This window comes from Eucyclogobius newberryi, unplaced genomic scaffold, assembly GCF_026437365.1.
Source record: "Eucyclogobius newberryi isolate DKJ021-1_F unplaced genomic scaffold, fEucNew1.0.hap1 SCAF_1, whole genome shotgun sequence".
NCBI classification, from domain to species: domain Eukaryota; kingdom Metazoa; phylum Chordata; class Actinopteri; order Gobiiformes; family Gobiidae; genus Eucyclogobius; species Eucyclogobius newberryi.
Window position 1 is genome coordinate 33,333,924 of NW_027315723.1, and position 26,700 is coordinate 33,360,623.

Genomic DNA, 26,700 nt, shown 5'->3' on the forward strand with positions numbered 1-26,700 from the left:
GCATAAAATCTGTTTAATACTACAAACAAGTGTATTTCCAGTTTACTGATCATGTGAGACGGGATTAGGTGAATTTAAAGGCGAGCAATTTACCACGACGGCCAGGTTTCAAATGACTTAAGCTGAAACACTGAAATGATAATTTAAACCAGATTCAACCTCTGTAAATGTTCCTTATTTTTTCATTGAACATTTCATATGACAATTCAGGAATATTAGCTCCTGCTCATAATCTGAGAGAGAAACATCATCAAATGGCAATAAAATTATCAAAATAAACTTACTCTCTAAATTGAACTGAATATTCTAGAAATACATACATTTTCTGGGTGTCACTGGCTACAGATTCTTCCTGCTGACCCGGGCTGTGAAGCACCCCGGGCTGTGAAGCACCCCGGGCTGTGAAGCACCCCGGGCTGTGAAGCACCCCGGGCTGTGAAGCACCCCGGGCTGTGAAGCACCCCGGGCTGGGGGCAGGTTTCCAGAGTGAGAATGAGATCTGTGGTTACCTTCACCTTGACACGCATCGCCAAAGGGAATTGAACACAGAAGACCCGGCTTATTGTGAAGTAAACGGCGCTGTGCATGTTTGCAGTAGGGGAGGGAAACATTTACATAAAAGTAACATTTTCTGTGCCATAATATCAGAGGTTGCAGCAAATAAACCAGTACAGTTCTAGTACTGCAATTAAGTTTGACATGGATTTGTGAAGGAACACTAGAGAAAGCATAATCAAATGCCAATGATGAGAAAATACTGCAATCAAATAAAGTAATTCCATTTAAAACACTACAAAGAGGTGCTGTCTTCTTCATCATATTTAGCAATGTAACAGTCATATTTGTGTGGTATATTTTGCGTTCAAAAATGCCTCAAAGTAAGGCTGGGCAGTGTGACAACAAATTATCAAACGTTTTTGATTTTCAACAATAAAAATGGCTTTCAATATGAATTTCCTGAACTCTGTGATGCAGACTTTTATTAAATGCCATAACGTATACATTTCTGTCTCTCAAAGTTAGAAACTCTGCTCACAACCACATGCTTGTACTCGCATGCAACTGGCTGTGGACTCCTCGATTAAATAGACTCAAGCATATCATTGCCAATTAGAAATTACAGTCTTTATTGTATTCAAATTTGTTTAATTGCACAGCCTAAGCAAATGCATGTGTATACGGTTAAACCCCTCAGACTTTATATCTGTTGCTTGTGTTTTGTTTGTGGACTTTTCATATTTCCTCACTCTCTTCCTGTTTTCCTCTCTCCCTCCGTTCCTCATCTGTCATCTCCGTCTTACTCCGCTCTTCCGCTTTCTCACCCGTATCACCTTGTAGTCCCGACACATTCCTGCTCCTGTTACCTGCCCCCCAGCTTCTCCTCCCCCACCCAACAGAGAGCGGGAAAGAGGGAGAGGCAGCGGGTGCAGGAATTATCTCATAACTCTCACCCACTTTTCCTGTTAGGATTTCACGAATGCCTGCTGGATGTTTTGATCCGGTTGATCGTTGTGGTGGTCTCTGCGTGATTCAAAGCCTTACATGGTGTAATGCCAGTGCCGCGCTGTACCAGTCACTTAGGGCCATAGCGCATTAACGACAAGCCCCTCCTTTAGTTTCCATGCGTAGCTAGCATTCGAAGGGGAAAATACTGTATGTTTCAGAGGATGAGCCTGGAAGAGGGTATAGAAAACGTGGATTGGAACATGCACTAGTTAAAAGCGGGCCGAAGATGCAGCTCGATGGACACTGGACAGTTATTGCTCAGTGGGATATGAACATTCCTCAACAGGGGCTGGTGTGCTTCAAATTGTCCTCCCAGGGTTTTCCCCGAGCTCTTTATAGGAAAGGAATCTCCACACACAGTCCGACAGCTGTGGGGAAGAGGGAGACCGGAGACGACCGTAACGAAGAAGGACTGGACAGACTCGCTATAAAGACTCTTTGTTTATTGTAAATTATAAGAAAATCATGAATAAACTTTAGTTCAAACGATGCCACCGTCAAAGGGGATGCTCCTTTTACCAGCCCACGTCACATACCAGGAACCAGGAAAGACCAAATCATTGACGAACAAGGGTTTCAACCAGTTCACCGTTAATTGATACATCAGTGTCCAGTGAGTTCACATACGGAATTCTATTGACACAGACCAATCATTGAACTAGCTTAGACAAAGTTTACAAAAAGCCATTCATTCTCTTCAAGCAGACAGCGTCACTATGATGTTGTTGACTCATGTTTTTCCAGCTCTCACTGCGGTACAGAAAGCTCCTGCTGTGTCCTGTGTGAGTTCTGCGTTGCCATAAAGTCATTTGTTGTTAAGCGTGTTGTTTCTCCTGGCGGTGTCCAAACTCGGGGCTCATCCAGCTGTCAGTGTCTGTTCTCTACTGGCCACCTCCAGAGCTACACACACACACACACACACACACACACACACACACACACACACACACACACACACACACACACACACACACACACACACACACACACACACACACACACACACACACACACACACACACACACACACACACACACACACACACACACACACACACACACACACACACACACACACACACACACACACACACACACACACACACACACACACACACACACACACACACACACACACACACACACACACACACACACACACACACACACACACACACACACACACACACACACACACACACACACACACACACACACACACACACACACACACACACACACACACACACACACACACACACACACACACACACACACACACACACACACACACACACACACACACACACACACACACACACACACACACACACACACACACACACACACACACACACACACACACACACACACACACACACACACACACACACACACACACACACACACACACACACACACACACACACACACACACACACACACACACACACACACACACACACACACACACACACACACACACACACACACACACACACACACACACACACACACACACACACACACACACACACACACACACACACACACACACACACACACACACACACACACACACACACACACACACACACACACACACACACACACACACACACACACACACACACACACACACACACACACACACACACACACACACACACACACACACACACACACACACACACACACACACACACACACACACACACACACACACACACACACACACACACACACACACACACACACACACACACACACACACACACACACACACACACACACACACACACACACACACACACACACACACACACACACACACACACACACACACACACACACACACAATTCTATTGATCGTTTGACGGAGATAAAGTAGGAAAAGTACCCACTAAACTTCAAAAACGTACAAATGTCTATCATCAAGAGGTGTATCATATTTTTGTTCACTAGTCCATCTACAATATGTATGATTTTATGGAGAATGAGCCTTAAACAAACTTACAGATCTAACTGCATGCTCCACTGCTCTTTTGAAACAGGCAATCCAGGGACTAAGATGAATTGGTATGATATTCTATGTAAACAGGGACAAAATCCAAAGAAAGGTGCTCGTGCCAGGTTATGCTCATTTGCACCTGTGAACATTTGGACAAACTAAAACACAGTGCTTTTAACATTGTACTGAAACTCATAATGTTGAATAATAAATGCAGTCTGTGTATTGTCTCTATTTTTGTCCTGATGACATAATTCTCAGGACAAAGTTGTATGTTATGACATTGCAAGTTATGGCAGATACATATTTTGCTTATCTATTATTCATTCAGTATCAGTTCTTTGGTTGTTACTGCGCTCCTTTCTCAGCCTTCTGCTGCCGTCTTATCAGTGTCATCGCTCCGTTACTATCAACACTGGCCTATTTTTGACAGCACAAAGAAGCACCTGGCGTTTTCCTCCACCAGTCCACAGGCAGTGTTGGGGCAGATCCTTTCATATTCTCTCTGTAGATGCTATCAGACCTCTGTGTTGACTCAGAAGTCTAAATGCTTTTGTTTGCCATGTGGGCCGTGCGGTGGATGCAGGGCTCAAGAGTTTCCTTTGATCGACTTGATGACTTCCTGTACAGACGACATTAGCTGATGCAAACCCGCTCCTTCAAGGCACATTTCTCACATCGTGTCCCAAATGGATTTTTGCCGCCGCAACATTAGAGACTCTTTCCTCTTCCCTGTTCTTTGGCTTTTGAATCTTTCAGTCGCAAATGCTTTTATGTATTTGTCATTTGGTCATGGGTCATGGGGTTGGATGATTATAGTCATCTACAGTTGCCAAATTAGGCTCCTCACCACTGGAAGAAAAAGTTTAAATTCGATGTATTCATTGTCTGTAGAGATGAATACATGAGAATTAGTTAGTTTTATGTTCAGTCCTGCCTACCGTCGCCATGCAAAACGGCCATCCTTTAGTCGGTGGGTGAAGGGAGACGAACGAATGCTTAGTAATATGACATTCTGACTGGAAAATGAAAAGTGGGACAGTGGTAGATGGAAAAGCTCGTTGGGTAGCTGAGGTTTAGCTGTCGGGGGATGGGTGTGTCGGACTGGCTGTTCTGTAGGAATCCTGGTACCACTGATGTGCAGTCTAGCGTCTAATGCAATTTAATGCCCCAAAGCTATGAAAGTGATTCCCTATTTACCCTTGAAGCATACGGAATATCAGTATCAATAATTAAATGGTTTATCCTGACCTTTCTGGGAACAGACGTGTACCAGACATGACAAAATGTGTGTTGGGGTTTCTGTCAATGCCCCCGGGCCTCATCTGGAGGTCCCAAACGTGATGTTAAGCTGAAACCGGACTGGGGAACACATCTGGCCGTGACATAAAGCACTCTGGCTGCGTTTCCATCTGTAATCGAGGTAATTGAGTGGATGTTTTTGTGCTACTTACGGTCGAATAGCTTTAAAGGCTGTTTTTGAACTCATGTCTGGAACCAGCTCTCTTTTAAGAGCCGTGCTATTAAGTCACACCACGCTTGTATTTTTCTTTTTTTGATAACCTTGATGGATCATTTATCCAGCTCGCCCTTCAATGTCTTCATCTTGATTCTTATATTAAACCACAAAGCGCCATATATGATCACAGTGAAGAATGATGATACTATGAACGCATGGGGAAAGTGAGAAATGACCACTGCTAACATTTTAAAGTACATTTTTCCCTGGCTAGTGTTAATTGTTTACTAGTATTTGCAACACTATTACTTCTAGCATTCTAAGTTTACCTTTTTCAATTCATTAATTTCAAACTTGCCCCAGGCTATATTTCCAACTGGTTGTAAGGCTAATGCAATGTTGTGCTAATTGGCTATACGTAATATCCCTAGTGTGAATTTGAGTGTAAATATATCATGTCCAATTATGTTTGTATCTACCTTGCTAATAGTTAGCATTAGCTGTGATACGAGCGCTACTGGTCCAGTCGTTACACCTTGTTTTAAAATCCATCTCTTCCTCGTTCTTGGGTCATATCGGGTCATGCTCATTTTGTTCTTTTTATGGCACGGGTTACATAGTAGAGGAACACTGTAGCCTGCTTATGAGGTGTGATAAGTCCTGGTCCTGCAGCCGCCTCGCTTCGGTCAGAGGCAACCAGGGGCCATTCCCAGTTCACCCCTCCGCTCCTCCCCCAACACTCCATGGACCCGACTCACTCTTCCTCTTCATGTCAGCCCCTGGAAAGAGTCTCCCTCTTTCCTGGTCGCTCTCTTTCTCTCACTAGCGGCATTTTTGAGTCGTTACCTCACTGCGGTTGTAAAATATCCCGGTTATGGCTTCCAGATGTGGCCCACTCTGACTGTCCCGCGGTGGAGTCGGGGATGGGGTTGGACGCGGCGTGAACGTGGGCTGGACACTTACTGTAACTGCACTGAACTCTGCCGGGGATGTTTTCTTTTGGCCCGTTTGTTTTTTGGTGTTCCTTTTCCCACTTTGGCCGTGTCCTGCCCTCTCAAAATAGTTTGCCTCCCTAATACCCCAACTTGAGCAAAGCACTGTTTATATGCACATAACATGATTGGCAGAGAAACTAAATCGAGCTGTACAAAGGCGCTCCTTATCTCTTGTCCAAATGTAACAAATAATAACAGTATTTTTAATTGCATCATTATGGAAACTAACTTGAAATGCAAACTAGCTTGCCACTGTTGATATTCTACCTTTATATATTGTAAAAACTGGACGTTATAAGCTATGTTGCAGGTGGATAGAGCTTTGGCAGTCCATTCGTGACAAGTCAAGTCACCATAAATTTGTACAACTTCAGCTATTTACTCGTAATAAACTGCGAGGTGTCCACATTTCTGTGGTTTGGATTTACACACTTGCTGTTGGACTTGGAGAGGCAGTAGACTTCATGTGTCAGGTGAGTGTTAGACAGAAGTGGTGGGTGTGTCTTTTGGCAGCGACTCGCACAGACCTCTTTGCAGTCTGCAGGGAGCTATTTTGGCTAATAGTGATTTCATTTGTGACGAGGGTTTACTAGAAATGTTCCTTTTCAGATAAATTCTCATGAACACACCCTTAGGACGTAGCGTTGCATGTTAAAAACCAGGCTACGTCTTGGTTGCAGCATATCATTTTGTGGCTTCGGCTGCTAAGTGAACACACTCGCCCGGACTTACCCAGATTCCCTCTGACTCGGCGGAGGACAGGCCTGACGTGGAATCTGCGTTTTGGGCTAAACCAGTCCGGCTGTGTGGATTAGCTGGCGTCACACGTGTTTTTCCAGTCTCGCTACATCCCAGAACTTTCCAAACATGAATTTATTTTGCACTGCACCACCAGCTGCAAGATTTGACATTGGATTTGTTCTATTACAACAACATTTTCCCAGTTCAAGTGGCACACATGTTTTGGAAGGGCTGGGACCTGCCCTTTAGTTACACACTGTCAATGTTAAAAATCACTTCACGTTGGGTCAGACAGGAGGATTTTGGTTATCGACTCCACACACTCCCTGTTAATCTATACAGGTATCCATGAGTATGTAATCTATAACAATGTAGGCATTTAAAATCATATTTCAGATTAAACCCATACTGTAGGGTTCCTGGCCTTCCCTCTTTTTAGTCTCACACTAGCAGGTTTCAAAGGTTATGCCGTCACAGGGGCGCAGCTATCAGCCCATTGCAAAACTCTTTGATGACTTCCTCTCCTCATCGTGTCTTGGCGACTGTTGCTATGTTTAGGTGTAGCTGTGATCAAACTGTAAGGTATTTTTCGAGTGTAGCCGTCCACCTCTGCCATAGGAAAAACACACACATTAATCCTTGTGTAAACCTGGTTGAGCCCAAGGACCTGCAGTTCTCCTTTTTTGTCTTTTACATGTTGACCCGGCACTGCAAATTGATACAGGTTTCCAAAACACTCAGCTGCTCACAATCACATTCCTCATATAAATTACAAGACAGAGCAGCAGATTAATGGCCACTGTGCACTTCAATGGAATGAGGCTGAATCGTTCCTATTCATTTAAAAACTTGACTAAAGACGGTAAATAAAAAGATGTTTTGAACGTTGTAGAGTTTAGCAGAAACTACAATGACATGTTTGCCCTATCTTGGCTTATTATCCTAACTCTTTTCCATCTATCATTTACAAAAAAGTTTATTGCTTACGTGGCCCCCTTAGAGTCTATTTTTTATCCCCCATAGTCTAAAACAAACTAAGAAATCTACTGGTATGACTAATAGTACGATTGGCTTGTTGTAGCATCTTAAAAAGCATTAAAAAGAACTACACTGCTCATAAAATAACAGTTTGAAGATTGAATAGAGGTATTAAGTGACATTTATTAACCGACATTTCTATAAAATAGAAATGGGTTTGCCACCATAGTCTCGGCAGAATCTGTGGGAAACACTGATACTATCACAGTGTCATTGCGTTCATCATTCCTAACATGGTATTTCACTGACACCTAGCCTTTTGCTTTTATGATGCTAATATCTTATCCGCTAAAGCCACATGTCCTTGGATGCCCATTTTGATTGTTCACAACTCTTAGTGTGCATAATCCGTTCGTTCATTGATAAAATTTGCACCTGCCTCTTCAGTGACTTCTTTTTCCACCTCACATTCATAAAACCTCCTTCACTGTGGTCCAGGCTACAAACGGTCTGCACTGATTACGTTTCTCGTGTTCAGATGGAGCAGCAGCAGCAGCAGCAGTGTTTGTGCGAGTGCTTTGTTGTGGGCTCCCGGCTCACACATGAAAGGCATTTCTCGTGTGCTGCCGGGTTTAGCTGTGCTCCTGACTCAGCGTAGCCTCTAATCACTGTTTTCTCCCCCTCAGACTTCAGACCTACCGTTGTCCTCCATAGAGATGCTCGACGCAATGCTTAGTTATTGTTCTCGCAATATAAACGAGTACAATATATGTGTGGATGGTAGGAAAGCTAAGACTATCATAAATCTGCATCGATTAATCATTAATTTTATGATTTTTAGCCGTCTGGACTTTAAACCCATGCCGAGACAGTGGCAATATTAAATCAAAACGGTAAAATGATAATGCACTCGGAATTCATTAAAAATGTAGCAAATTTTCTTGTGTGACTAGTCAAATAATGACAAAATAATCAGGAACTCATCCACTACTCAAGTAATCGTTAGTTGCAGCCCTGCATTATTGTGTTGCATTTGTTGAAACTGTAAGACCTTTAGTTTTGATTCACACTTACACTAGCCAGGTTTCGTTGTGGTTTAGACCCGTGTGTTCCTCTGTAATTACAGCTAAACTAGTTTTGTAGTGTTTAATTTGGCATTTAGCTTTGTTAAACCTAATGATTAGCTCAGATGGCCAAGTGCCAGGGTCCCATAGTCAGACAAGTCATTAATTACGGTTTTATTGAGTGGGAAGTTATTGACATGGCTGGCCTGAATGAAAGATGTCAATATGCAAATGACGAGGGCGTATATTTTATAACCCTTTTAGCATAACATGGATTTGTTTTGTCTAGTGAGGAGGCATTGGTTTCCAATAGCTGTGTTGTCTTTGTTTCTAATATTTGTAAACGCTACGGGTGTGCAAAATGTCTGAAATGCTTACTTCTAATTGCAAAAAGCTTGTACTTTTAAGGCATTCAAATGCATTAAATGTTTTTGTTCTATTTGTCACTTTTGTTCCATTTGCCACTTTAATTCCCATTTGTCACTTGCTGCAGCTGAAATGTCTGGTTAAATATGGCTCATACACCTCTCCACTTTATTTTGACCTGTGTTAAATTCTGATCAGTTATATATAGTGTCGACTAATATTCTTTTTTACAATCTTTTGCAGCCCAGTGTCATGAGTAGGTTATATAAAGGAATATAAATTCACTTCCTCTTGACGGCTCATGACTGTCTTGTAGTCATCCAATAAAATTGTAGTGAATCAAATAAAAAATGTTTTTTGCATGTGTCATCTTAGGCAACAGATACATGAAAAGGGGAAGGGCACCAGGGTTAAAACAGTCCACGGTTTAAATCCAGAGAGTGCCACATCTGCATGGTGGTTTGTCTGATAAACTGCGGTTGAATAAGAAACAGTTTGAGTTCTTATTGTTGACATGTTGGTCTCAGTTTTGAGGACAGAACTCGGCGTGTCAGAGTGACATGAGGATCACATCTTTATGGTCGGTATGTGCAGAGTATTAAATTAAATTTGCTCAGTCAACCAACTGTTTACACTGGAGGCCTCACCGCCGCTGGTTGTCATGCATTGTTCCAATCATGAATCCCAGGTCTTCCCAGGTCACAAGGCTGCTTTGGTTAGTCTTTTTGGGAAGAATTCCACTGTTTTGGTTGTGAGTTGTATATTTGAGGTTATGTCACAAGGAGCAGGAATTCATGGGAGGCCTTGGCAGTCTACAGTTTGTGTCTAAATGATGATATGATGATTCAAATTTAATGAAAACACTGTAGAAACTAAGGCTGGAGATCACAAGGTTCCTCAGAATTGGAAACATAAATATCTGGCTTATAATAATGTGTTTCTGTTATGTTAAGCACCACAAAACATTACTTTGAAAAACCTTGCACAATCTGTTGATATAGACCTAATTTTAATAATACAGTAGTCATTTTTTCCTAATTCGTTTTTATTTTCCTCAATGAAGTATCACCATATATAAATAAAACGATATCTTTAGAGCCCTAGTAGAAGCAATACCCTTATAATCATCCAGTTTTTTTTTTTAAATTGCATAGTTATGTGTGTCAGCTGAAGATGACAAACGAGATGCACTAGAGCTTCACAGTATATTGCAAAAGTCTGCACTGGAGGAGCTTTTTTTACTTTTGACTATGGGCACGATGGACACAGACTCTGAGCTGTGATTGGTACATGTCACAGCATTTCCCCTCTTCCCTTTTCTACTCGACTATAAAGCCCTGGCAGAGAGATGAGTTTAACGTGATGCTCGGCCAAAGTGGGATTTCACACAATCTTAGTGTTCGCCTGGCAGGTGGTCAACGCCCACCAACCCAGACGTGTTTGGCAGAGACTGACTGAATGTAGCAGCCAAATATGTTATACGGCTCTAATGTAGGTCGCCTTGTGCTGTGTCAATCATTGGGCCTGCTATATTCTGTTTCTTAATGATAACTGGACCAGAGCTGTATCTAAGTGGCATATGAATAGACTGTCATTTGTTTCTCATCAAATGTAATGTGGGATGATCGTAGCCAGAGCCAAACGGCGGGGTCAATGACGCAAGTAAAGAAACGCATTACGTTTTTGTAGTTTAAATGTAAAATATGTTGTGATGCTTGGACAGATTTGAATTGTTCTCTACTCTCAGATCACACAATAAGCGAGTGTCGTGACCCAAGCCTCTTTTCTTTTTTAAACGTCCATGAGCACGGTCATAACAATAGGCAGCTTTATCACCCGACATGGCTGCGTCCGTTGTCATGTGATACTGGGTCCAGGTGGGCAGTGGGAGCATGGCGCTGTCTGGGAGCAGTGAGGCTCGCTTTATGAATTTTACAGAAGTCAAAGAGGCACAGGATGACCATGAGGTGGACAGTACCTGACTATGCAAACGTCTCAGGATAATTTACGTGCTCCGTGATTGACATACTATTTGTTTCATGTTCTTTTGGCAGCTACATTTATGTCAATATCTTTACAAGACTAATTTCTGGCCCAGTGTGTTTTTTTATGCCCCAGTTACACTTCATTTGGTCCAGGTGCAAGTGAAGTGGTGCCTAAACGGGGCCTTCCTGCTTTCACCAAATCTAAATAAGTAATGTTTCCCCATGAGTCGATGTAATAAGATATAGTCATGTTTTTTGCAAGAGGCAAGACAAAGTCAATACTTGAAATCCTAAGAAGGTTGTCATAGCTGTGTTCAATGGTACTTAGTGTTTTTTTTTTACTTTGTACAGCCCCGATGCAATAAATGTATACAGTATTGATGTCCTGAGTTCAGATTTGTATTAGTCTCTTTGTGATGGATGCTGCTCTACCCTCTGCAATGGTGTTTATGGGTCATACTCTCACCCGGATGTGGACTAACCTGGTGATTTTCATTTTTCTCTCCCTCTTTAGCCAAACCGTTCACGTCCAAAGTGAAGCAGATGCGGCTGCACAAGGAGGACTTTGAGATCCTGAAAGTGATTGGACGAGGAGCCTTTGGAGAGGTAAAGGACTTTCTGCTTTTCACACAACTTGCGCCCCTGACATTTGCCAAATAAGTCAATGTGATACAACCTCAAGCACTTTCCTTTTTTGAAACCACATATTGAAGGCATACTTTTCTGCTGATTGTCCAGTAGGCGCGATCTGGTGTTGCGAACGATAATATTGAGCCTTTATTTCTCTGACTAAACATAAAGCAGGATAATCTCAGCAAACAATTTTTGAAATGTATAATATTGAAAAATGTACGTAAAATAAATTGCAATTTGCTCTTGGTTAGAGTTAATTTTAGTCGAGTAGAGTTATATAATTATTTAGTTATTATGCCTATCTGACGTGTAAATCACCTGCTCGTTTCCATGGAGATGGATGTAATGCCATACTGTGGAACATTTAAGGCAAAGCAGTTTCATCTTCTTGGAGACAGTCAGGTGGTGGACTTTTGATTGTGCATCTTTTATAGAAAAATGGTGGAAAAGTTGGGTTTAGTTGTGAACCAGGAACATAAAAGTCTGTTGCTCTGTGGAAAACAGTAGTATATTAGTATATTTTCTGCTCCTGTTCTCAGGCTGAGCTTTTACAGATTACGCTGTCCCCTGGTTTTCATACTCGCGGCGTAAATCGCTGCATTGTTGTTTGATCGTGAATGACTTTGTGCCGCATTCCAGCAGCACTGCGTCGCATTAGTCTGCCCAGGAGCGTGACTCTACTTGCCACTTCCTAAAAAAAAAGTTATTAATTCTTTTCCTCGCTCGTCACCTCTTGAAATGTGACCGCAAACGCCCATAGAGAAAGTACATGGAGGTTGGTATAGGTTTTTGTATGTCTGCAGGGAAAGTCCTACTTAGATCTGTCGCTAGGTTTCAGGTGGTGATGTCAAAGCCGGGGAATGTTGGAGCGACAGGTATTGTTATTCTCACTAAAACACTTGCATAACATCGCAACATATTTTCTCTGCAACCTGGAGTCTTTTTTTCATCCCCCAAATTTTAAGAAAACAATCTTTGGGTCATGTCAGGCCTTGCAGAAAATCACAGCTCAAATAGTTGTTGCAAATTTGTACAAACAAGTTGTGGATTCCTTCAGAGTAATGAGAAGTGATGAAGATGGATGAACACACTCGAAGAGCCTGAAGCCGGCAATTAATTATAAGTTGCTCTATGAATTTAATCTTTATCATACTGTATGTAAAGGATTATTTAAAAGCTAAGTTTGCAGATAGTTTATTGATTTGAGTGAATGACACGATTGTCTGTGTATGTCTCCCCGGGTGAGGCATGTACACAGTATAGTGTATCTATTCATAAAAGCTTTAGTTGATATTGTAGATAATACATACGATTGATTCTAATCAGTTGCACACTCACTCAAGACTGTAAACTAAAGCTTTGTCTCTATCATTTACATTTAACTGGGTGTTTGCACTAAATATATCATTTTACACTTAAGGTAATTGTCATTTCTTTACCAGGTTTTGGCTCCCAAACAAGTAAAATAATTCAAACAAAACTTGCTCTTTTATTTTTCTATTTTTTGCACACAAAATAGTACAAAAATGTGGAGTGAATTATACATAAACTGGTAGGAAAGACTAAACTATATTACTGGAACAGTGATGGACCCCAAAAGTCAATTATAATGAATGCATCAGTACATGTACATTATCAGACTGGGGGCTTTTTCTGAGCCACTCCTTCTCCGCATGCCTCAACCTTGTGAAAAACCCAACCCTTATGCTTTTTACAGGAGCTCTTGACAGTCTCTGGATGATCTGTAAATTAAAATCTGAGATCTTATCACTTAACCACTGCACAATCTTGCTTCCCAAACAAGACACAGCCGTCCTTTTACAAAGCTTTCTGTTGTGGAGTAAAGGCCAAGTTAAATTTTCTTTCTTTCGATCTGGACTACTCATTCCTCTTGCGCACACCACACAGAGCAGTGTGTTTCTGAAGTGGTGCGACCCCTGTGTGGAGCTTCCTCATGGTCACATTCCAGCGGCCTTTTACTAGACCAGCTGTGAGCCCGTATGGATTTCACAGACACAGCAGCAGAATCAGACGAGCTCCAGAGGCCCGGCGATTGCCCCTCAGCTGCACTAAACTCTCCTTATACAAGAGCATTCATGTGTCGTCATGTGTCTCAATGTAGCACTATGTAGCACTATGTAGATAATGTTTACAGCCATGCAAACAGGGCCTATAAGATGTCCGTCTCATCCGCACATACAGCTCAAATCCCATAACGACGTGGGCTATGTGCTGGAGCATAAAACATCTTCCTGGTTTTGCAGCTAATAAAGTTGCCTCAAATGAAACACAGGAAGTAGCAGTTTATACGGCCCATACACAAAACAATATGACACACTTGTGGAATATTACGTTAAGACCAGTTTTGTTTATCCTGGCAGTTTGTTTCCATCTAAGGGAAACAGACATATTTGAGAGGTCCTTGTCTCTTTTACCCTTCCTATTACTACAACAAGTGATTGCACAGGGCAATACTATTCTCGTCTCTGAGTAGATTTGTGACGCAGCGTTTATTCACCAATAGCTGGCGCTTCATTGACCTGGGCGTAAATCATCATTCAGCAGCACGTACTTGTATTTCACGTTTAAACCAGTGGTCTTCTAAACCTGGGAGGCAGAGGCTCGGTGGGTGATTGCACCTCTGTAAAAGGCTGTAGACTGATCTGTACAAACCACAATGACTTTTCCGTTGTGTTGAACTCTGCAGCGATCCACATCTCTTTACTGGCTTTCGTTGGATCATTGAGTCTACTTCAGTCCGAGCAAGTTTATCTTCAGCCACATCCTTATTTTTTTAAACTTTAAACAGGAAATTCAAAGTGGAGTTAAATCCTAAATTGTCAAATCCTACTTGAAAATGAATTATCAAAGTAAAAAAAAAAAGCCATGCAATAAGAATAGTCCAATGCATGATCGTTTATGCCCCTAATGTGTCATCCTTCTCCTTCTAGCACACTCCGATTAGGCCTATTGTTTCCTTCGTTTTGATTTACATAATGAGACAAACCAAGCAGTAAAGAAATGGTTATAAAAATAAATTATAAAATCATTGTTTACAAATGTAACCCCTTTATCTCATCATAGAAGTCTTTATTACAGCAGTCCAACATCTGCTGCACTTTATAACGTGTATCCAAGCACAATCTCAGAAAATATGATTTCCTGTTCTCCGTCTGCGCATCTTTCATCGCCTCAGTCACGATCGCTAACAAGTTATTTATACGTCTGTGGGGATTACAGCAGCAGAACTGTTGCATGGCAGCAGTAGCAGAGGCAGGGCTCCGGCAGACAACGTGAATAATGACTGTTTTGGTAAGGCCTCATGAAAATTTATAAGGGTTATGATTGCACAGAGCCATTCAAGGGTGTATTTCGCTAAACTGAGCATGGCACAGATGCAGGGTCACAGGAGCAGGGGGGAAGCCTATAGGGACCAACTGACAGAACAGGAGACAGAAGGATGGAGGCGAAATGAGGTGTTTGATGTGTTGGATTTGTTGTGGTGGCAGCAGACAGGAACAGTGATGCAAATACGCAGGAAGATATACTTTAACAATAGAACACTGTCAAAATGCAGTTAACAGATTTCACAATATCAAGCTTTAATGTTACTAAGACTCTTTGCAATTTTATGCTCATTCATGCCCCCTTGAATTCTGATTGACACATTGGATTACCATTCCTCAACGTCTTTGCGAAATCAAACTTTCCAAATGATCAAATGAGGCATAAACGACCAGGTAAGATTTGTTATATTTGACCTTTCATATATCTGCAAATGGTCAATGTTCAGGGAATTAGTTGGTCAGGCTGTCTGTCTTAAAACCATCAACTTATTCTTAATTCTCACTCTTTTCCCTCGCTTCGACTGATCTGTCACCGACACACTGAACACACATGTTCTTGTCGCCATTTTTTTTATTCTGCCAGTGACCTGCAGTGACCACCAGGCGTCGGGCTTCAACAGTCAATGAGACGTTCTCCGTTTGTGTTAGTTACATTTCTCGACGGTTTTCGCGACATTTTCGGCTTTAAAATATTTCTAGCGAGTTCCAGTGATACAAAATTATTCAACACGGCGCTTTTTTGAAAAAACGGTCGGTGAGTCGGCGAGATATAAGACATAAAAAATATTTGGCATCACTTTGACAAAATGCTGATCTTTTTTTCAGTCTGCCATTTCTGCCATTTTTTTTACCAAGTCGGTCGGGTTACGGCAAACCGGCATATTTTTTTGCTCTGCCTCATTATGCGTGTTTAGTGCTCTCTTCCCTCGATTGCACTTACTGGAACAAATCTATCGTCAGCCTTCTCCGTTTATGAACATCTTTGTGGGTGGAACGGTGCAGAGTTCAGGGGACGGTGGAAACGAAGGAACAAAACGGCAAATACTCCCTCGCTGCTTGCCCCAATCCCCCTTTCCTCTCTTATCTTGCCCCCATTTCTCTCCTCCTCTCTTCATCCTGCTGAGGGATCACTCGGGGAAATCCAAACATCAGAGGAATGTTATCATTGTATTGCATTAGCAGCATTACTCGACTCCCTTTTAATAGTGTACAGACCCCTCACAGCCCGTCTGTTTACATGGCTGTGTTTTTCTATTTTTCTATCAGAAATATGACAGATGAGTTCAAACCAAGTATATACAGCAATAGCTACAAGAAACTAGGCAATTGTGTATTTTCCAATGACTAAAAACATGGCCTAAATGTCCTGTTAGATACTCCTGAATGCTACATTGGGATAGCCCACTGCACATGAGCGATTGCCCCAGGCGCCTTACCCTATTCTTATAAATCTGGCTCAACTTGTACCATTCCAGCATTTTTGGATGTCTGATATTCCTAAAACTCATCATAATATTGTTTTTTATTGCACAAAAATCTGGTTTCCTGAAATGTCCCCCAAAATGTTCTCCCTCTTGAGGTTAGCTGTTTTTGCTGGCGCCGCTTCCAAAATTGTGAAATCTCGTCCTAACCCCTCTTTTTGTCCTGTTTTTTTGTGCAGGTGGCAGTTGTGAAAGTGAAACACACAGACAAGGTTTTTGCCATGAAGATCCTCAACAAGTGGGAGATGTTAAAGAGAGCAGAGGTGGGTCATTTAATGCACAACAGCTTAATAATATTTCTGTAACTCATAGATGGATATGACTGGGAAAACGTCAGGTTTGTCTAATGAAAAACAACCCAAAAATATAGTAGTGCTTGCACCTTGCGAGTCTTGTGCCAGCATGTTTTGGAATGCTACTAACATTCATTTTAAATTATCTGTTATTTAATTTAAGTTTAAATGTTTGTGTAAAAAAAGAAAACTAGTGATTTAATAGCAATATGCAAGTTTATCTTATCAAATCGATGAAAGTAAGAATGATAAACTTTGAAAAGTTGTTGTTTTTACATTTTGAGTTGTATAACATATATTTGCCTTTGGGTATACTAGTTAATTTTGCACACAGTTAAACAAATTCAATTCTGTAGCACACAATTGTAGAAGTATAGTCGGCAATAAAATTTATACGCATGGTCCAGGCAATTGTCTCTGATATTCCTCGCGGACATGAAGACTGGTGATGCATGTTTTTCTCATCAACCTGTCCATGACGCTCTTGACATTCCTCCTGGTCCCCTGGGGCCCGAGTCTCTGACGTCACACAGAACTGAAGCTAAGAAACAGGGCCCAAACATAAATGTGCTGCTTCTAGTGTTTTAGCTTACAACCAACCTTTTTTTAGTCCTCAGATTCATTCATAGTTTGCATAGGCAATTAAGGCTGGGTGATTTTTAGTAACATTATCATTTATCACTTAACCTAGACTTGCACTGTTCACGTTATTGCTGCAGTTTGTTGTAAGACTTATTTACTAGTTGACCTGGAAATTGTACTGCTATAATACCCTTTGTTATAACTGAAAACCACTAAATGCTAGTCTGTTTTAATGCGTCATATCAATGGGATTAATAATGTTAACATTGCGTATAAGTGTAAGAGCCGTGAATAAACCAAGTCTTTATGGTCCACCAAATGATGAGTCCCCACAGGCCCCGTGTGTCTCTGGAAAACTGCGGTTACAGTCCAAAAACCTGGTTCAGATTGATACAGACTGTAAATCATCTGTCATGTGTTGGGGCACTGTGCATTCTCACCCAACCAACTGCTCAAATGAATGATGCTGAACTCTACAGTCTATTCTTGTTCACCACTGCCCAGGAAGTTCATTTTGTTGTCAGGCAATGTTCCTCTGTTGTGGATCAAATAGATTGAATGGCTTTTTTGTAAAGTATATATATATATATAGCTAATGTCAATATTAGTGGTGTCTGTCCTCATCTGAGACTGTAATATCATCTCATTTTACAGTATAAAAACAACCGATCTTCGTAGCAAGCTGATTTGCTCGTATATTATGTCTAAATTTATACTGTGGTGTTTTCTTTAGACGGCATGTTTTCGAGAAGAGCGAGACGTGTTGGTGAACGGGGACTGCCAGTGGATCACAACTCTGCACTACGCCTTCCAGGATGACAACAATTTGGTAAATCCTCTGTCGTAACCACTTGGGCACCTGGTTGAAGGAGGATTTTTACACCTCTGTATAATATTCTTCCTCATAAACGGTGCACCTGGAGATTAATCCGTGCAGGATTCAGAATACATTTAATCCATTTCTTAGCTCGAAATCAGCAGTTAGTGATAATTTTGTGGTGCTCAGAATGCCCGTAAACTCAAGTATAACCAGTAAAACAGCTTCATTTTTCAACGTGCCTGCAAATGCTGGTCCGACACTATCTTTAATTAGGGCCTTAACCCTTCATGATGTATTTTAATCTCACTCTTGCAGGAAGAGTGTGGTCCTGTGGTTTGCTCATATTGTTTTTTTATTTCAATGTTAGAATCGGTCAACCCATCTTCAAATTTGAGGTCGAGACTAAAACATACTAAGCCTTTTTCTATTGTTCTTTTCATAGAAGTGGTCATTCTGTTTTGCCAGCCACCACTGTAAATGTTCCCAAGTTCTCAGTCTGATCCAAGACTGCCTCGCGTTGGCACATTCCTGCACTTTCAGTCGACACCCGCTGAGCTGAGAACACTAGCACAACCTGTCATTTTCTCCACATCACTCACCTCTTCATTTTTAGTACAGTTCCACCTCTGCAGTCGCTGCTGACACCGTAATATGCACATTCACTTCCGCCCACAGAGAATAGCATGACTCAAGCTAGTAGGAAATTAGGTAACAAGAACATGTACCGTGTGTGTATAAAAAAAAAAATAAAGTCGAGAGAAAGGAAGAGGTGGAAAGTTTTAAAATTTTGTTCCAATGGGATTCTTTTGGTCTTACTTTGCCTTTCTTTACTCCAGGAGAATTATTCTGAGCTGGATGCACTGCATCTACCACTGCTTAAATTTAGTCTATGATTGTTGGTTTAAAACATTACCTGATTTAATTCACTTGCTTGCTTACTTATTTTAAATGTGCAGAGTAACCTTCATTTTAAACATGGCCACACTTATAAAAGCTGAATTCACGAGCATAAACGTGCTAAATTCTTATAGATTAACATAAATATTTACGAAAATGTCCAAATTCCAATCTCCACTCCTGCCAATTTTCAACTTAAACCAGTGTGTAAGTCGATAAATATCATTCATTCAAACTGGATTCTGGTCTGGAGATCTGACGGTGACCTTCAGTTCAGATGCCGCGGCTGCTCCTCATTCCATTTCCCACATTCTCACAACAGATGCTTCACCCGGACACTCCCCGAGGTTTAAATCCACTTCACCGCTCATATTTTTAGAAGACTCCTGAAAAGTTTTGGCTCTCTGCTTCAGTGCTCCTCCAGGAGTCGTAATAGTGTGAGAAACTAGACAGCAGCATCGCGACGGTTTGAGTTTATGCCCATTCACAAATCACATGGACCTCATTTCTTTACATTGACATCTTGTGAGTGTCTCTGTGAATGACATTGGTCTTGGGACACTGCTTTATGTCATAAGAGCACACTTGCATTCTGAATCGTCTGAATGGAAATGATAGAGAAGCTATTTACCATGCATATCATCAGCACACCAGGAGGGTTGCACCAGAAGGGAATACATTCTGAAAGAGAATTACTATGGACAGAATCAAGAATAAATGAAGACCTAGACAAAACTAGTTCTTGTCATACATGTGAGCAAAAAGCACAAACAGACACAGGGATATTCTTGTACCCTTTCCATACTTTCAATATATAGAGATTGACCTTTGATCTTGCCTTTTAGTAGAATGTGAGTGCCTGACAGAATTTGCATTGTTGTCTGCAGTACCTGGTGATGGACTACTACGTGGGCGGAGACCTGCTGACTCTGCTCAGTAAATTTGAGGACCGTCTGCCGGAAGACATGGCCAAGTTCTACCTGGCTGAGATGGTGCTGGCCATAGATTCTGTTCACCAGCTGCACTACGTCCACAGGTATGGGCTCGGGTTTTATTGACCACTCAAATGATGTGGATATTGTGAGATTTAATTTGATGATGCATCATTTAATCATATTCTGACCCTGTGACGATCTGACTATTCAAAGAGCTTGTTGTAGTGGTTTTGTACTTTTCTCTCAGATGGCTTCAATCACTGCTCAAGAATAAGAATAAAAAGTGACCATTGTGTTCCAAAAATCAGCTTCTCTTGATATTGCACAGTTTTTCTGATTGAACGACTGCTGTGACTGTATTCAAGTGCAAAAAAGACTGACTTTGGCCACGGCTCGATGATGGATGCTCCATGGGCTGACTATATTATTTTGTGGATTGTTTTCCAGCTGCAGGGTATTACTGTGGTTAATGAAAACAAATGCAGATTGGGAGCACATGTTACTTGTCAGTCATCAAGTTAGTTTTTACCACTCACCAATTTCACTGTATTGGCTTTTGTTTGGGCTGAGTGCATATTTGGACACGCTCTTTGAATTCCACATGATACTGGCCAATGTTGGCTCTCAGGTCGGTGTTGTCTTCAGTCTGACTCGTGCTTTTGTTGCTCCCGCTACTTGGATGGATTTATTCTTGACCTACTGGGTCTGGTCGCTCGCATGTTTTCTACTTGTTGTTGTGGCCAGACGTTATGAAGATTTGCATCTTAGAATTCAGTGCTTTGGTTATGTGTGTGCATGTGGTCGACCATACTCTTGTGCGCTGTAGAGGGACAATATACGCTTGAAGGTTTAAAATTGTGTTATTTGCATTGTCATTTTTAGATGTCCATGTTATTTAATGCTCTTATAAAGTGATTTACTGTCTATAAAAAGCTTTATAAACATATTTTAGGGGTTCTGGGATTTGGTACTTGTTCTTTCATTTCATATTTCATGGTAGATTTACACTGAAGCCTTATTTGTGTGAATGAAATCAAGCACTCAATGAAAATACATTAATGAATGGATTATTTTCCACACAACTTATATACTTAAAACAATGATGCAATAAAATGCACTTCATCCACTCACTGCTTCACATTAACCCATGTACAACTCGAGTCAACTGTGAAACAAATATTGCAAACGGCTTTATCTAAACTGCTTGGTTTCACTTTCGTCAACATAAAATTTAAAGCATTAATATGGATTTTAATATTGTTCACTCACTAGTAGTTTAACTTACTCTTGAGCTGGGACAGTTCCTGCAGAGGGCGCTCTTGGTGCCCTGCCAGTAGAAGAAACATTGGAATTACTCTATTGGAGTTCCACAGGATTGTGTCTTTGGACTGGTATTGTTTGTAAAAAAAATATGATGATGTGATTGTGACTTAGCCATATGTCCATCTACCCAAGAACCATTGCGCTTAAAGTGAGGGGAAGTTTTTAATTTAATTTAAAAAAAAATTAAAATACGGATAATAGGATAAAACTACAACATATTAATGAAAATACATATTTTATCAATAACACTATTCGTGATTTTTTTTAATACACTTGCAACAGCAACATATTGGTGTGCCATATTTTTATTCATGGCATAAGCACAACTGTAACTGATTTTGTTGCAATATCACTAGAGGGTCTATAGTTAAGCATCCATTAAACCCAATTTTATTTCAGTCCTCTGTTTAGTGTTTGCTGTCATGTCTTGCGTAGTCACCCTCACTCCTTTCACTGCATTGAAACCAAACCACCTCAAAAGACTGTTGTCTTTTGAGGTCTGTAGACCCCCTGAATCAATTTTTTTCCTGTGGCGTCGATGCCAAAGGAATCCATGGGCCGTTGAAGATGCCCCTGGAAATGGAAGCCAGACCGGAAGTGGTCACGTTGGCATGTTAACATAATTACAGTGTTGCATTTCACAGGGGACCCGTGACAGCAATTTGGACAAGATGGTTAGACAACAAGGGAGGGTCTAAAGTAGCGATAAATCCAGCAAGAGAAAGAATGAAGGAGGAGCAGTGTGAGTGTTCCTTTTGTTGCGCTGTGCTTTCGTTTACAATGCAAAGCCAGATTGCAAAGCTAGAAATTAAACTCAAATTCAAATATATATGCAAACAAATTTCTTCAGCATGAAAACTTTGTCCCATTCCCAACTATGCAATTTCTCTCAAACTCAAAATAGTAACTGTAACAATGGCTGTAGTTTGGATTGTGGAAAACTGTGCCTTTTTTTGGATTACACATTTCTTTCAGCAGTTTATTTTTCCAAAATAATGTATTACATGAATAAACAACATGGTTTTGCTAATACTGTTGAGTCAGGGATTAGCACTTGACTTAACCTCACCAACAAGACTATATACACTATTAAGCTGTTTTAGTCAGAAGAGGGACATCAAAAACTCTCAGGACATGTTGATTTAAATCTATACATTGTAAACCGGCAGAGCCACAAATTATATGGTGTTATATCGGGCTGTGGAAGTGTATGGAAAAGCCAAAATGCTCAAGAGGGAGGGGGTAGTGTGGACTCTTTTGGGACAGTAATAATGGGGTAAGCAGTGACATGTGTGGGCGGGGGTGTGGCGGTGCTTAGCTCTCCCATGGGACGCCCCGCTCGCTCAGAGGAGGGTGGAGAGAGAGGGGGAGGGTGCCGGTTGTACTGTTATCATTCACCTGTGACTCGAGGGACAGCACATTAACCCCCTCATTAAAGCTCCCTAATGTATGTTTTAATGGCATTACATCAGTTACTCCATTACAAGCAAAACTACGCAATTTGTGGCAATAATGTATGATGTTTCTGTATGAGTTTTTATTTTGAGACACATTTCATAAAAAAAATCAATGGAGGAAACTGTTAATACCCACAATTACATAAATGCAAGTATTTCTAATTTTTAAATGTGTCGATAAAGGGCTTGTAAAACCATCTGTTTAGGTGAGAATAACTGTTGCATTTATAATTTCTATCAGTTTTTTTTTTAATGATCATAACCCATTGTTTTCCCCAGGCCTTTGCTTGTAATGCTTTTGATTAACTCTACTATCGCTGTGTGCTTTCATCAAATAAACGGCTTAATACATTTATCTTTTTGGAAGTAAGTGACCCCAGTTAAACGGCCTCACGCTTTAAAATTATAATTTCCTTTTCCTATCCGGCTGACACTGATGAAGCTGAAAAGAGGCGAGATGAAAGCACCCGGGTCAACCTTCTGTCCGCAGAGGGGCGTCCCGTGGGAGATGGAGTGTGCTGGGTTAATGCAATGGGAGCCTGTGTCTTCTTCAGTGGTCGGTGATCCGCCTGCCCTCCCCATGGGCCCTGGCAGATCGTGAATAGGCAGAGTCAGGCTGGCTTTGTGCCTTTGAGCCTCACAGCTGTCCGCCCCACAGAAAAAGTGATTGGCCTGATCAGATAGGGATACAAAATGTAGGGGGATGGGGTATTTGGGTGTTCACACACTCGCAACAACATTAAAGATAGGGTTAGGGCTAAGCAATCTGACAATAATCAGACAAATCTTCTTTTCCCCTCATATTGATTCATCAAAAGGGTTACAGGGTTTTCTTTGACCTTTGGTCAGGTCAAGCCAAGAAAGTCTCATTTCAATGCGGCAGGTTCTAAACTGCAGACAGCCGGATATCGCATGTCCGCGTCCGTGTGTTTGTGTTAAGGCGCTTCTAGATTCACTTCCTCATTAGACTAATTTCTCTGTGAATATGAGTGATTGGAATAAAGCACACAGCGTTCTGAAGCTTAAGATATAGAAAACACGACTTGTCCCCTGGACAGTGCTTCCACTGGTGTCTTCTTCTACCGTGTGCTAAACACTTCATGCTAGAGTGCCCCTGGTGGCCGTAGACGCACCATTGTAATGACCGCAGGGTTCAAAGCACGGGAGAAAAGTAACGGCTTGAAGTCCGAAAAGTGCGGGGTTCAAAGTAGGACTTCAAAAGTTGGAATTCTGCTCCATTAGATTGGCTGTGTTGATTCAAAAAGACCCAAGCAACATTGACTATTAGAAATGACTGATTGTTTGCTCCTTGTCCTTGTTATACATTTAAAACATGATTCTATGGCCCAAAAAGAAGGCAAAAGTTATTGGTTTGTTTTAGTGTGTCCAGCTCAAATAAGAATAAGAAAATGCTGTCTTTAAATATATTACCACATATGTTTCGATCCAAATTATTTTTATTTGAATCAGGAGATGAAATGAATTGTGTAGTGTGGATGATGAGGTTGGAGATGCCAGGCAGGGGATGGCAAGGGGATGCCAGGCAGGAGGCCAAAGGGATGACCAAAGAGGAGATTTGTAGAAGTAGTGAAAGAGGACTTAAGGTTAGTGAGTGACAAAAGAGAAGAATAGATTAATCAGACTGAAAGGATGAAGGTATTGTATAGAAATAAAGTGTACATATTGCGGTCTACTTCTGTAACTCTACTACTTACTGTACTGAGCATAACTTCAGAATTCAGTGTCTTTTCTGTAGTTTTTGTCAACTTGCCTCTTGTAAGCAAATTGATTTAGTACACATACCCAGCCACTGACGCAATGCATTGAGGATTCTAGTGCTGTATTTAGAATATTTGTCAGATTGTTTAGATACATCTAAGAGTGGGTGTTTAGACAAAAAAATAATGACTTTTTAGAGATATTTGGAGTCTCCCTATAGCTATACGATACGATATTATGTAATTCCTTATTAAATGTTTTATTTGTGGTTTAATTGTCAAACAAAAAGGTGAATCTCTCTAAATTCAATCCAAAAAATTGCAGAAATATTACCTTATACCCTAATTTCAAACAACATAACTTAAATCTGCTCTTTTTGTATAATTTTTTACTATTGTAAACGATATACTCAATATTCACAACGTCATCTATATTTCAATATATTGGCCACATCTTCGCCGCAGAGCCTGGGGTTTGTCATGTTAATCAGAGGAGGAAGCTGAGGGGGCTCCTGAGTCCCAGAATGTGGCATCTGTGACTGTAGAGCGCTCCATTGAAGGCGTGTCTTTGTATTGACGACCTCGGTGACAGTCATGCTCCGTATTATTGATCCGCTCCACGTGACACTTCACAGACCAAGGACTCTGAGGAGGCACTTACGCACACTTCAGTCAACAAAGCGTTTCCTGCCTTTCACATTTTCTACTTACTTCAGGTGAAATACTTCCTTTGGGCCATAATTTTCTCCTGGGAATTTGTCATTGAATTTTTTTCTGACATAATTACCCACAGTGAGCTCTATGCGAGTGTTTTTAATGAATGTTGCTGGCATTGGATGGGCACAAAGTATTCAGAGGTCATAATTACAAGAGTGCTCATAAGTCAAGTTTTCATTAACATTTAGTTACTACAAATGGTCATGACGCTACAATTGTAAAATCATGAAAAGAGCTTTCATTACCTACTGGCGAGCTTTGAATAATTGTCATTATATTTGACATGCTACCTATTTGTTAGTTTTATATCTCCAAAACCCATTATTCCCAAAACACAGATTGTGATTAATCTTGAGAAAACTTATTATCTTTATGTGCTTTCATCAAATAAACGTCTTAATATTTCAGTTTAATGGCCACACACAATAAAAAACAACAATAAAATAGACAACAGATACACTGATGCATATTGTTCAATAAAGGACAGAAGAACAAAGAATGTATTATATACTTTATTTGCGGCAGAAACATTTGAGTAGTGGAATATTGAATAATTGTCGTACTAGCTACTCTTCAAGCACTTAATTTCTTATGTTTTATTGTGATTTGGTTAGTTTAGAAAAGGTTTTACTGTCATCCTGCTTTGAGTCTTCATAGTATTACCGTCAGACTTTGATCACAATGACGTTCTGTGTGAAATGACTGTCCATCTGTGTGTCTGTGTGTGTGTGTGTGTGTGTGTGTGTGTGGTTGTGTGTGTGTGTGTGGTTGTGTGTGTGTGTGTGTGTGGTTGTGTGTGTGTGTGTGTGTGTGTGGTTGTGTGTGTGTGTGTGTGGTTGTGTGGTTGTGTGTGTGTGTGGGGTTGTGTGTGTGTGTGTGTGTTGGAGAGGTGCGGTCCAGATGGTCTCCACAGATGGATGCTGGTCTTAGAGGAGATTACCGCTCTCTATTCTGGTCTCTGCTCCTGAAGACCACGGGAGCCCGCTGCTGACACAGTAGCCCAATTAGCCACGCTAACTAGCCTAGCAAGCGCCACCAGCAGTTTGCCTGTTGTGTATGCATTATATTGAATTCCCGTTGTTATCATCTAAACGCCAAGGTGCAAAGTCCACTTCGTTCAAAGATTAATGGGAATGTTGTTGTGGTTTTCTGGAAGGAGAAGGGTGTTTTAGGCTGTTGGAGGTCGAGCTAACCACAGCCTGGTTTAGCTGCACTAGCGTAGCCTCTTTTGCCCCTCCATGCTTATTGTCTACCACACAAATGCAGGAAGTCAAAGGTCAGCCATGTTGCGGGTCTTGGGCCAAGCAAAAGTCAGACCGGCCACAGTGGCACCTATGGGTGTAACTGCATAATTATGTCACTAGTATTTCCGGGGCTGTTTGTATAATAATC

General features: G+C 41.1%; 1 protein-coding gene across 1 annotated transcript in view; it reads left to right on the forward strand.

Moving 5' to 3' along the window:
* LOC140363039 (serine/threonine-protein kinase MRCK alpha-like) overlaps positions 1-26,700 on the forward strand; it is a 53,545-nt gene that overhangs the window by 17,000 nt on the left and 9,845 nt on the right. Inside the window, exons 2-5 of the mRNA XM_072449358.1 lie at positions 11,620-11,711; positions 16,746-16,829; positions 18,175-18,270; positions 20,046-20,194. Coding sequence (XP_072305459.1) covers positions 11,620-11,711; positions 16,746-16,829; positions 18,175-18,270; positions 20,046-20,194 — 421 coding nt within the window. The remainder of the gene's footprint in view (positions 1-11,619; positions 11,712-16,745; positions 16,830-18,174; positions 18,271-20,045; positions 20,195-26,700) is intronic.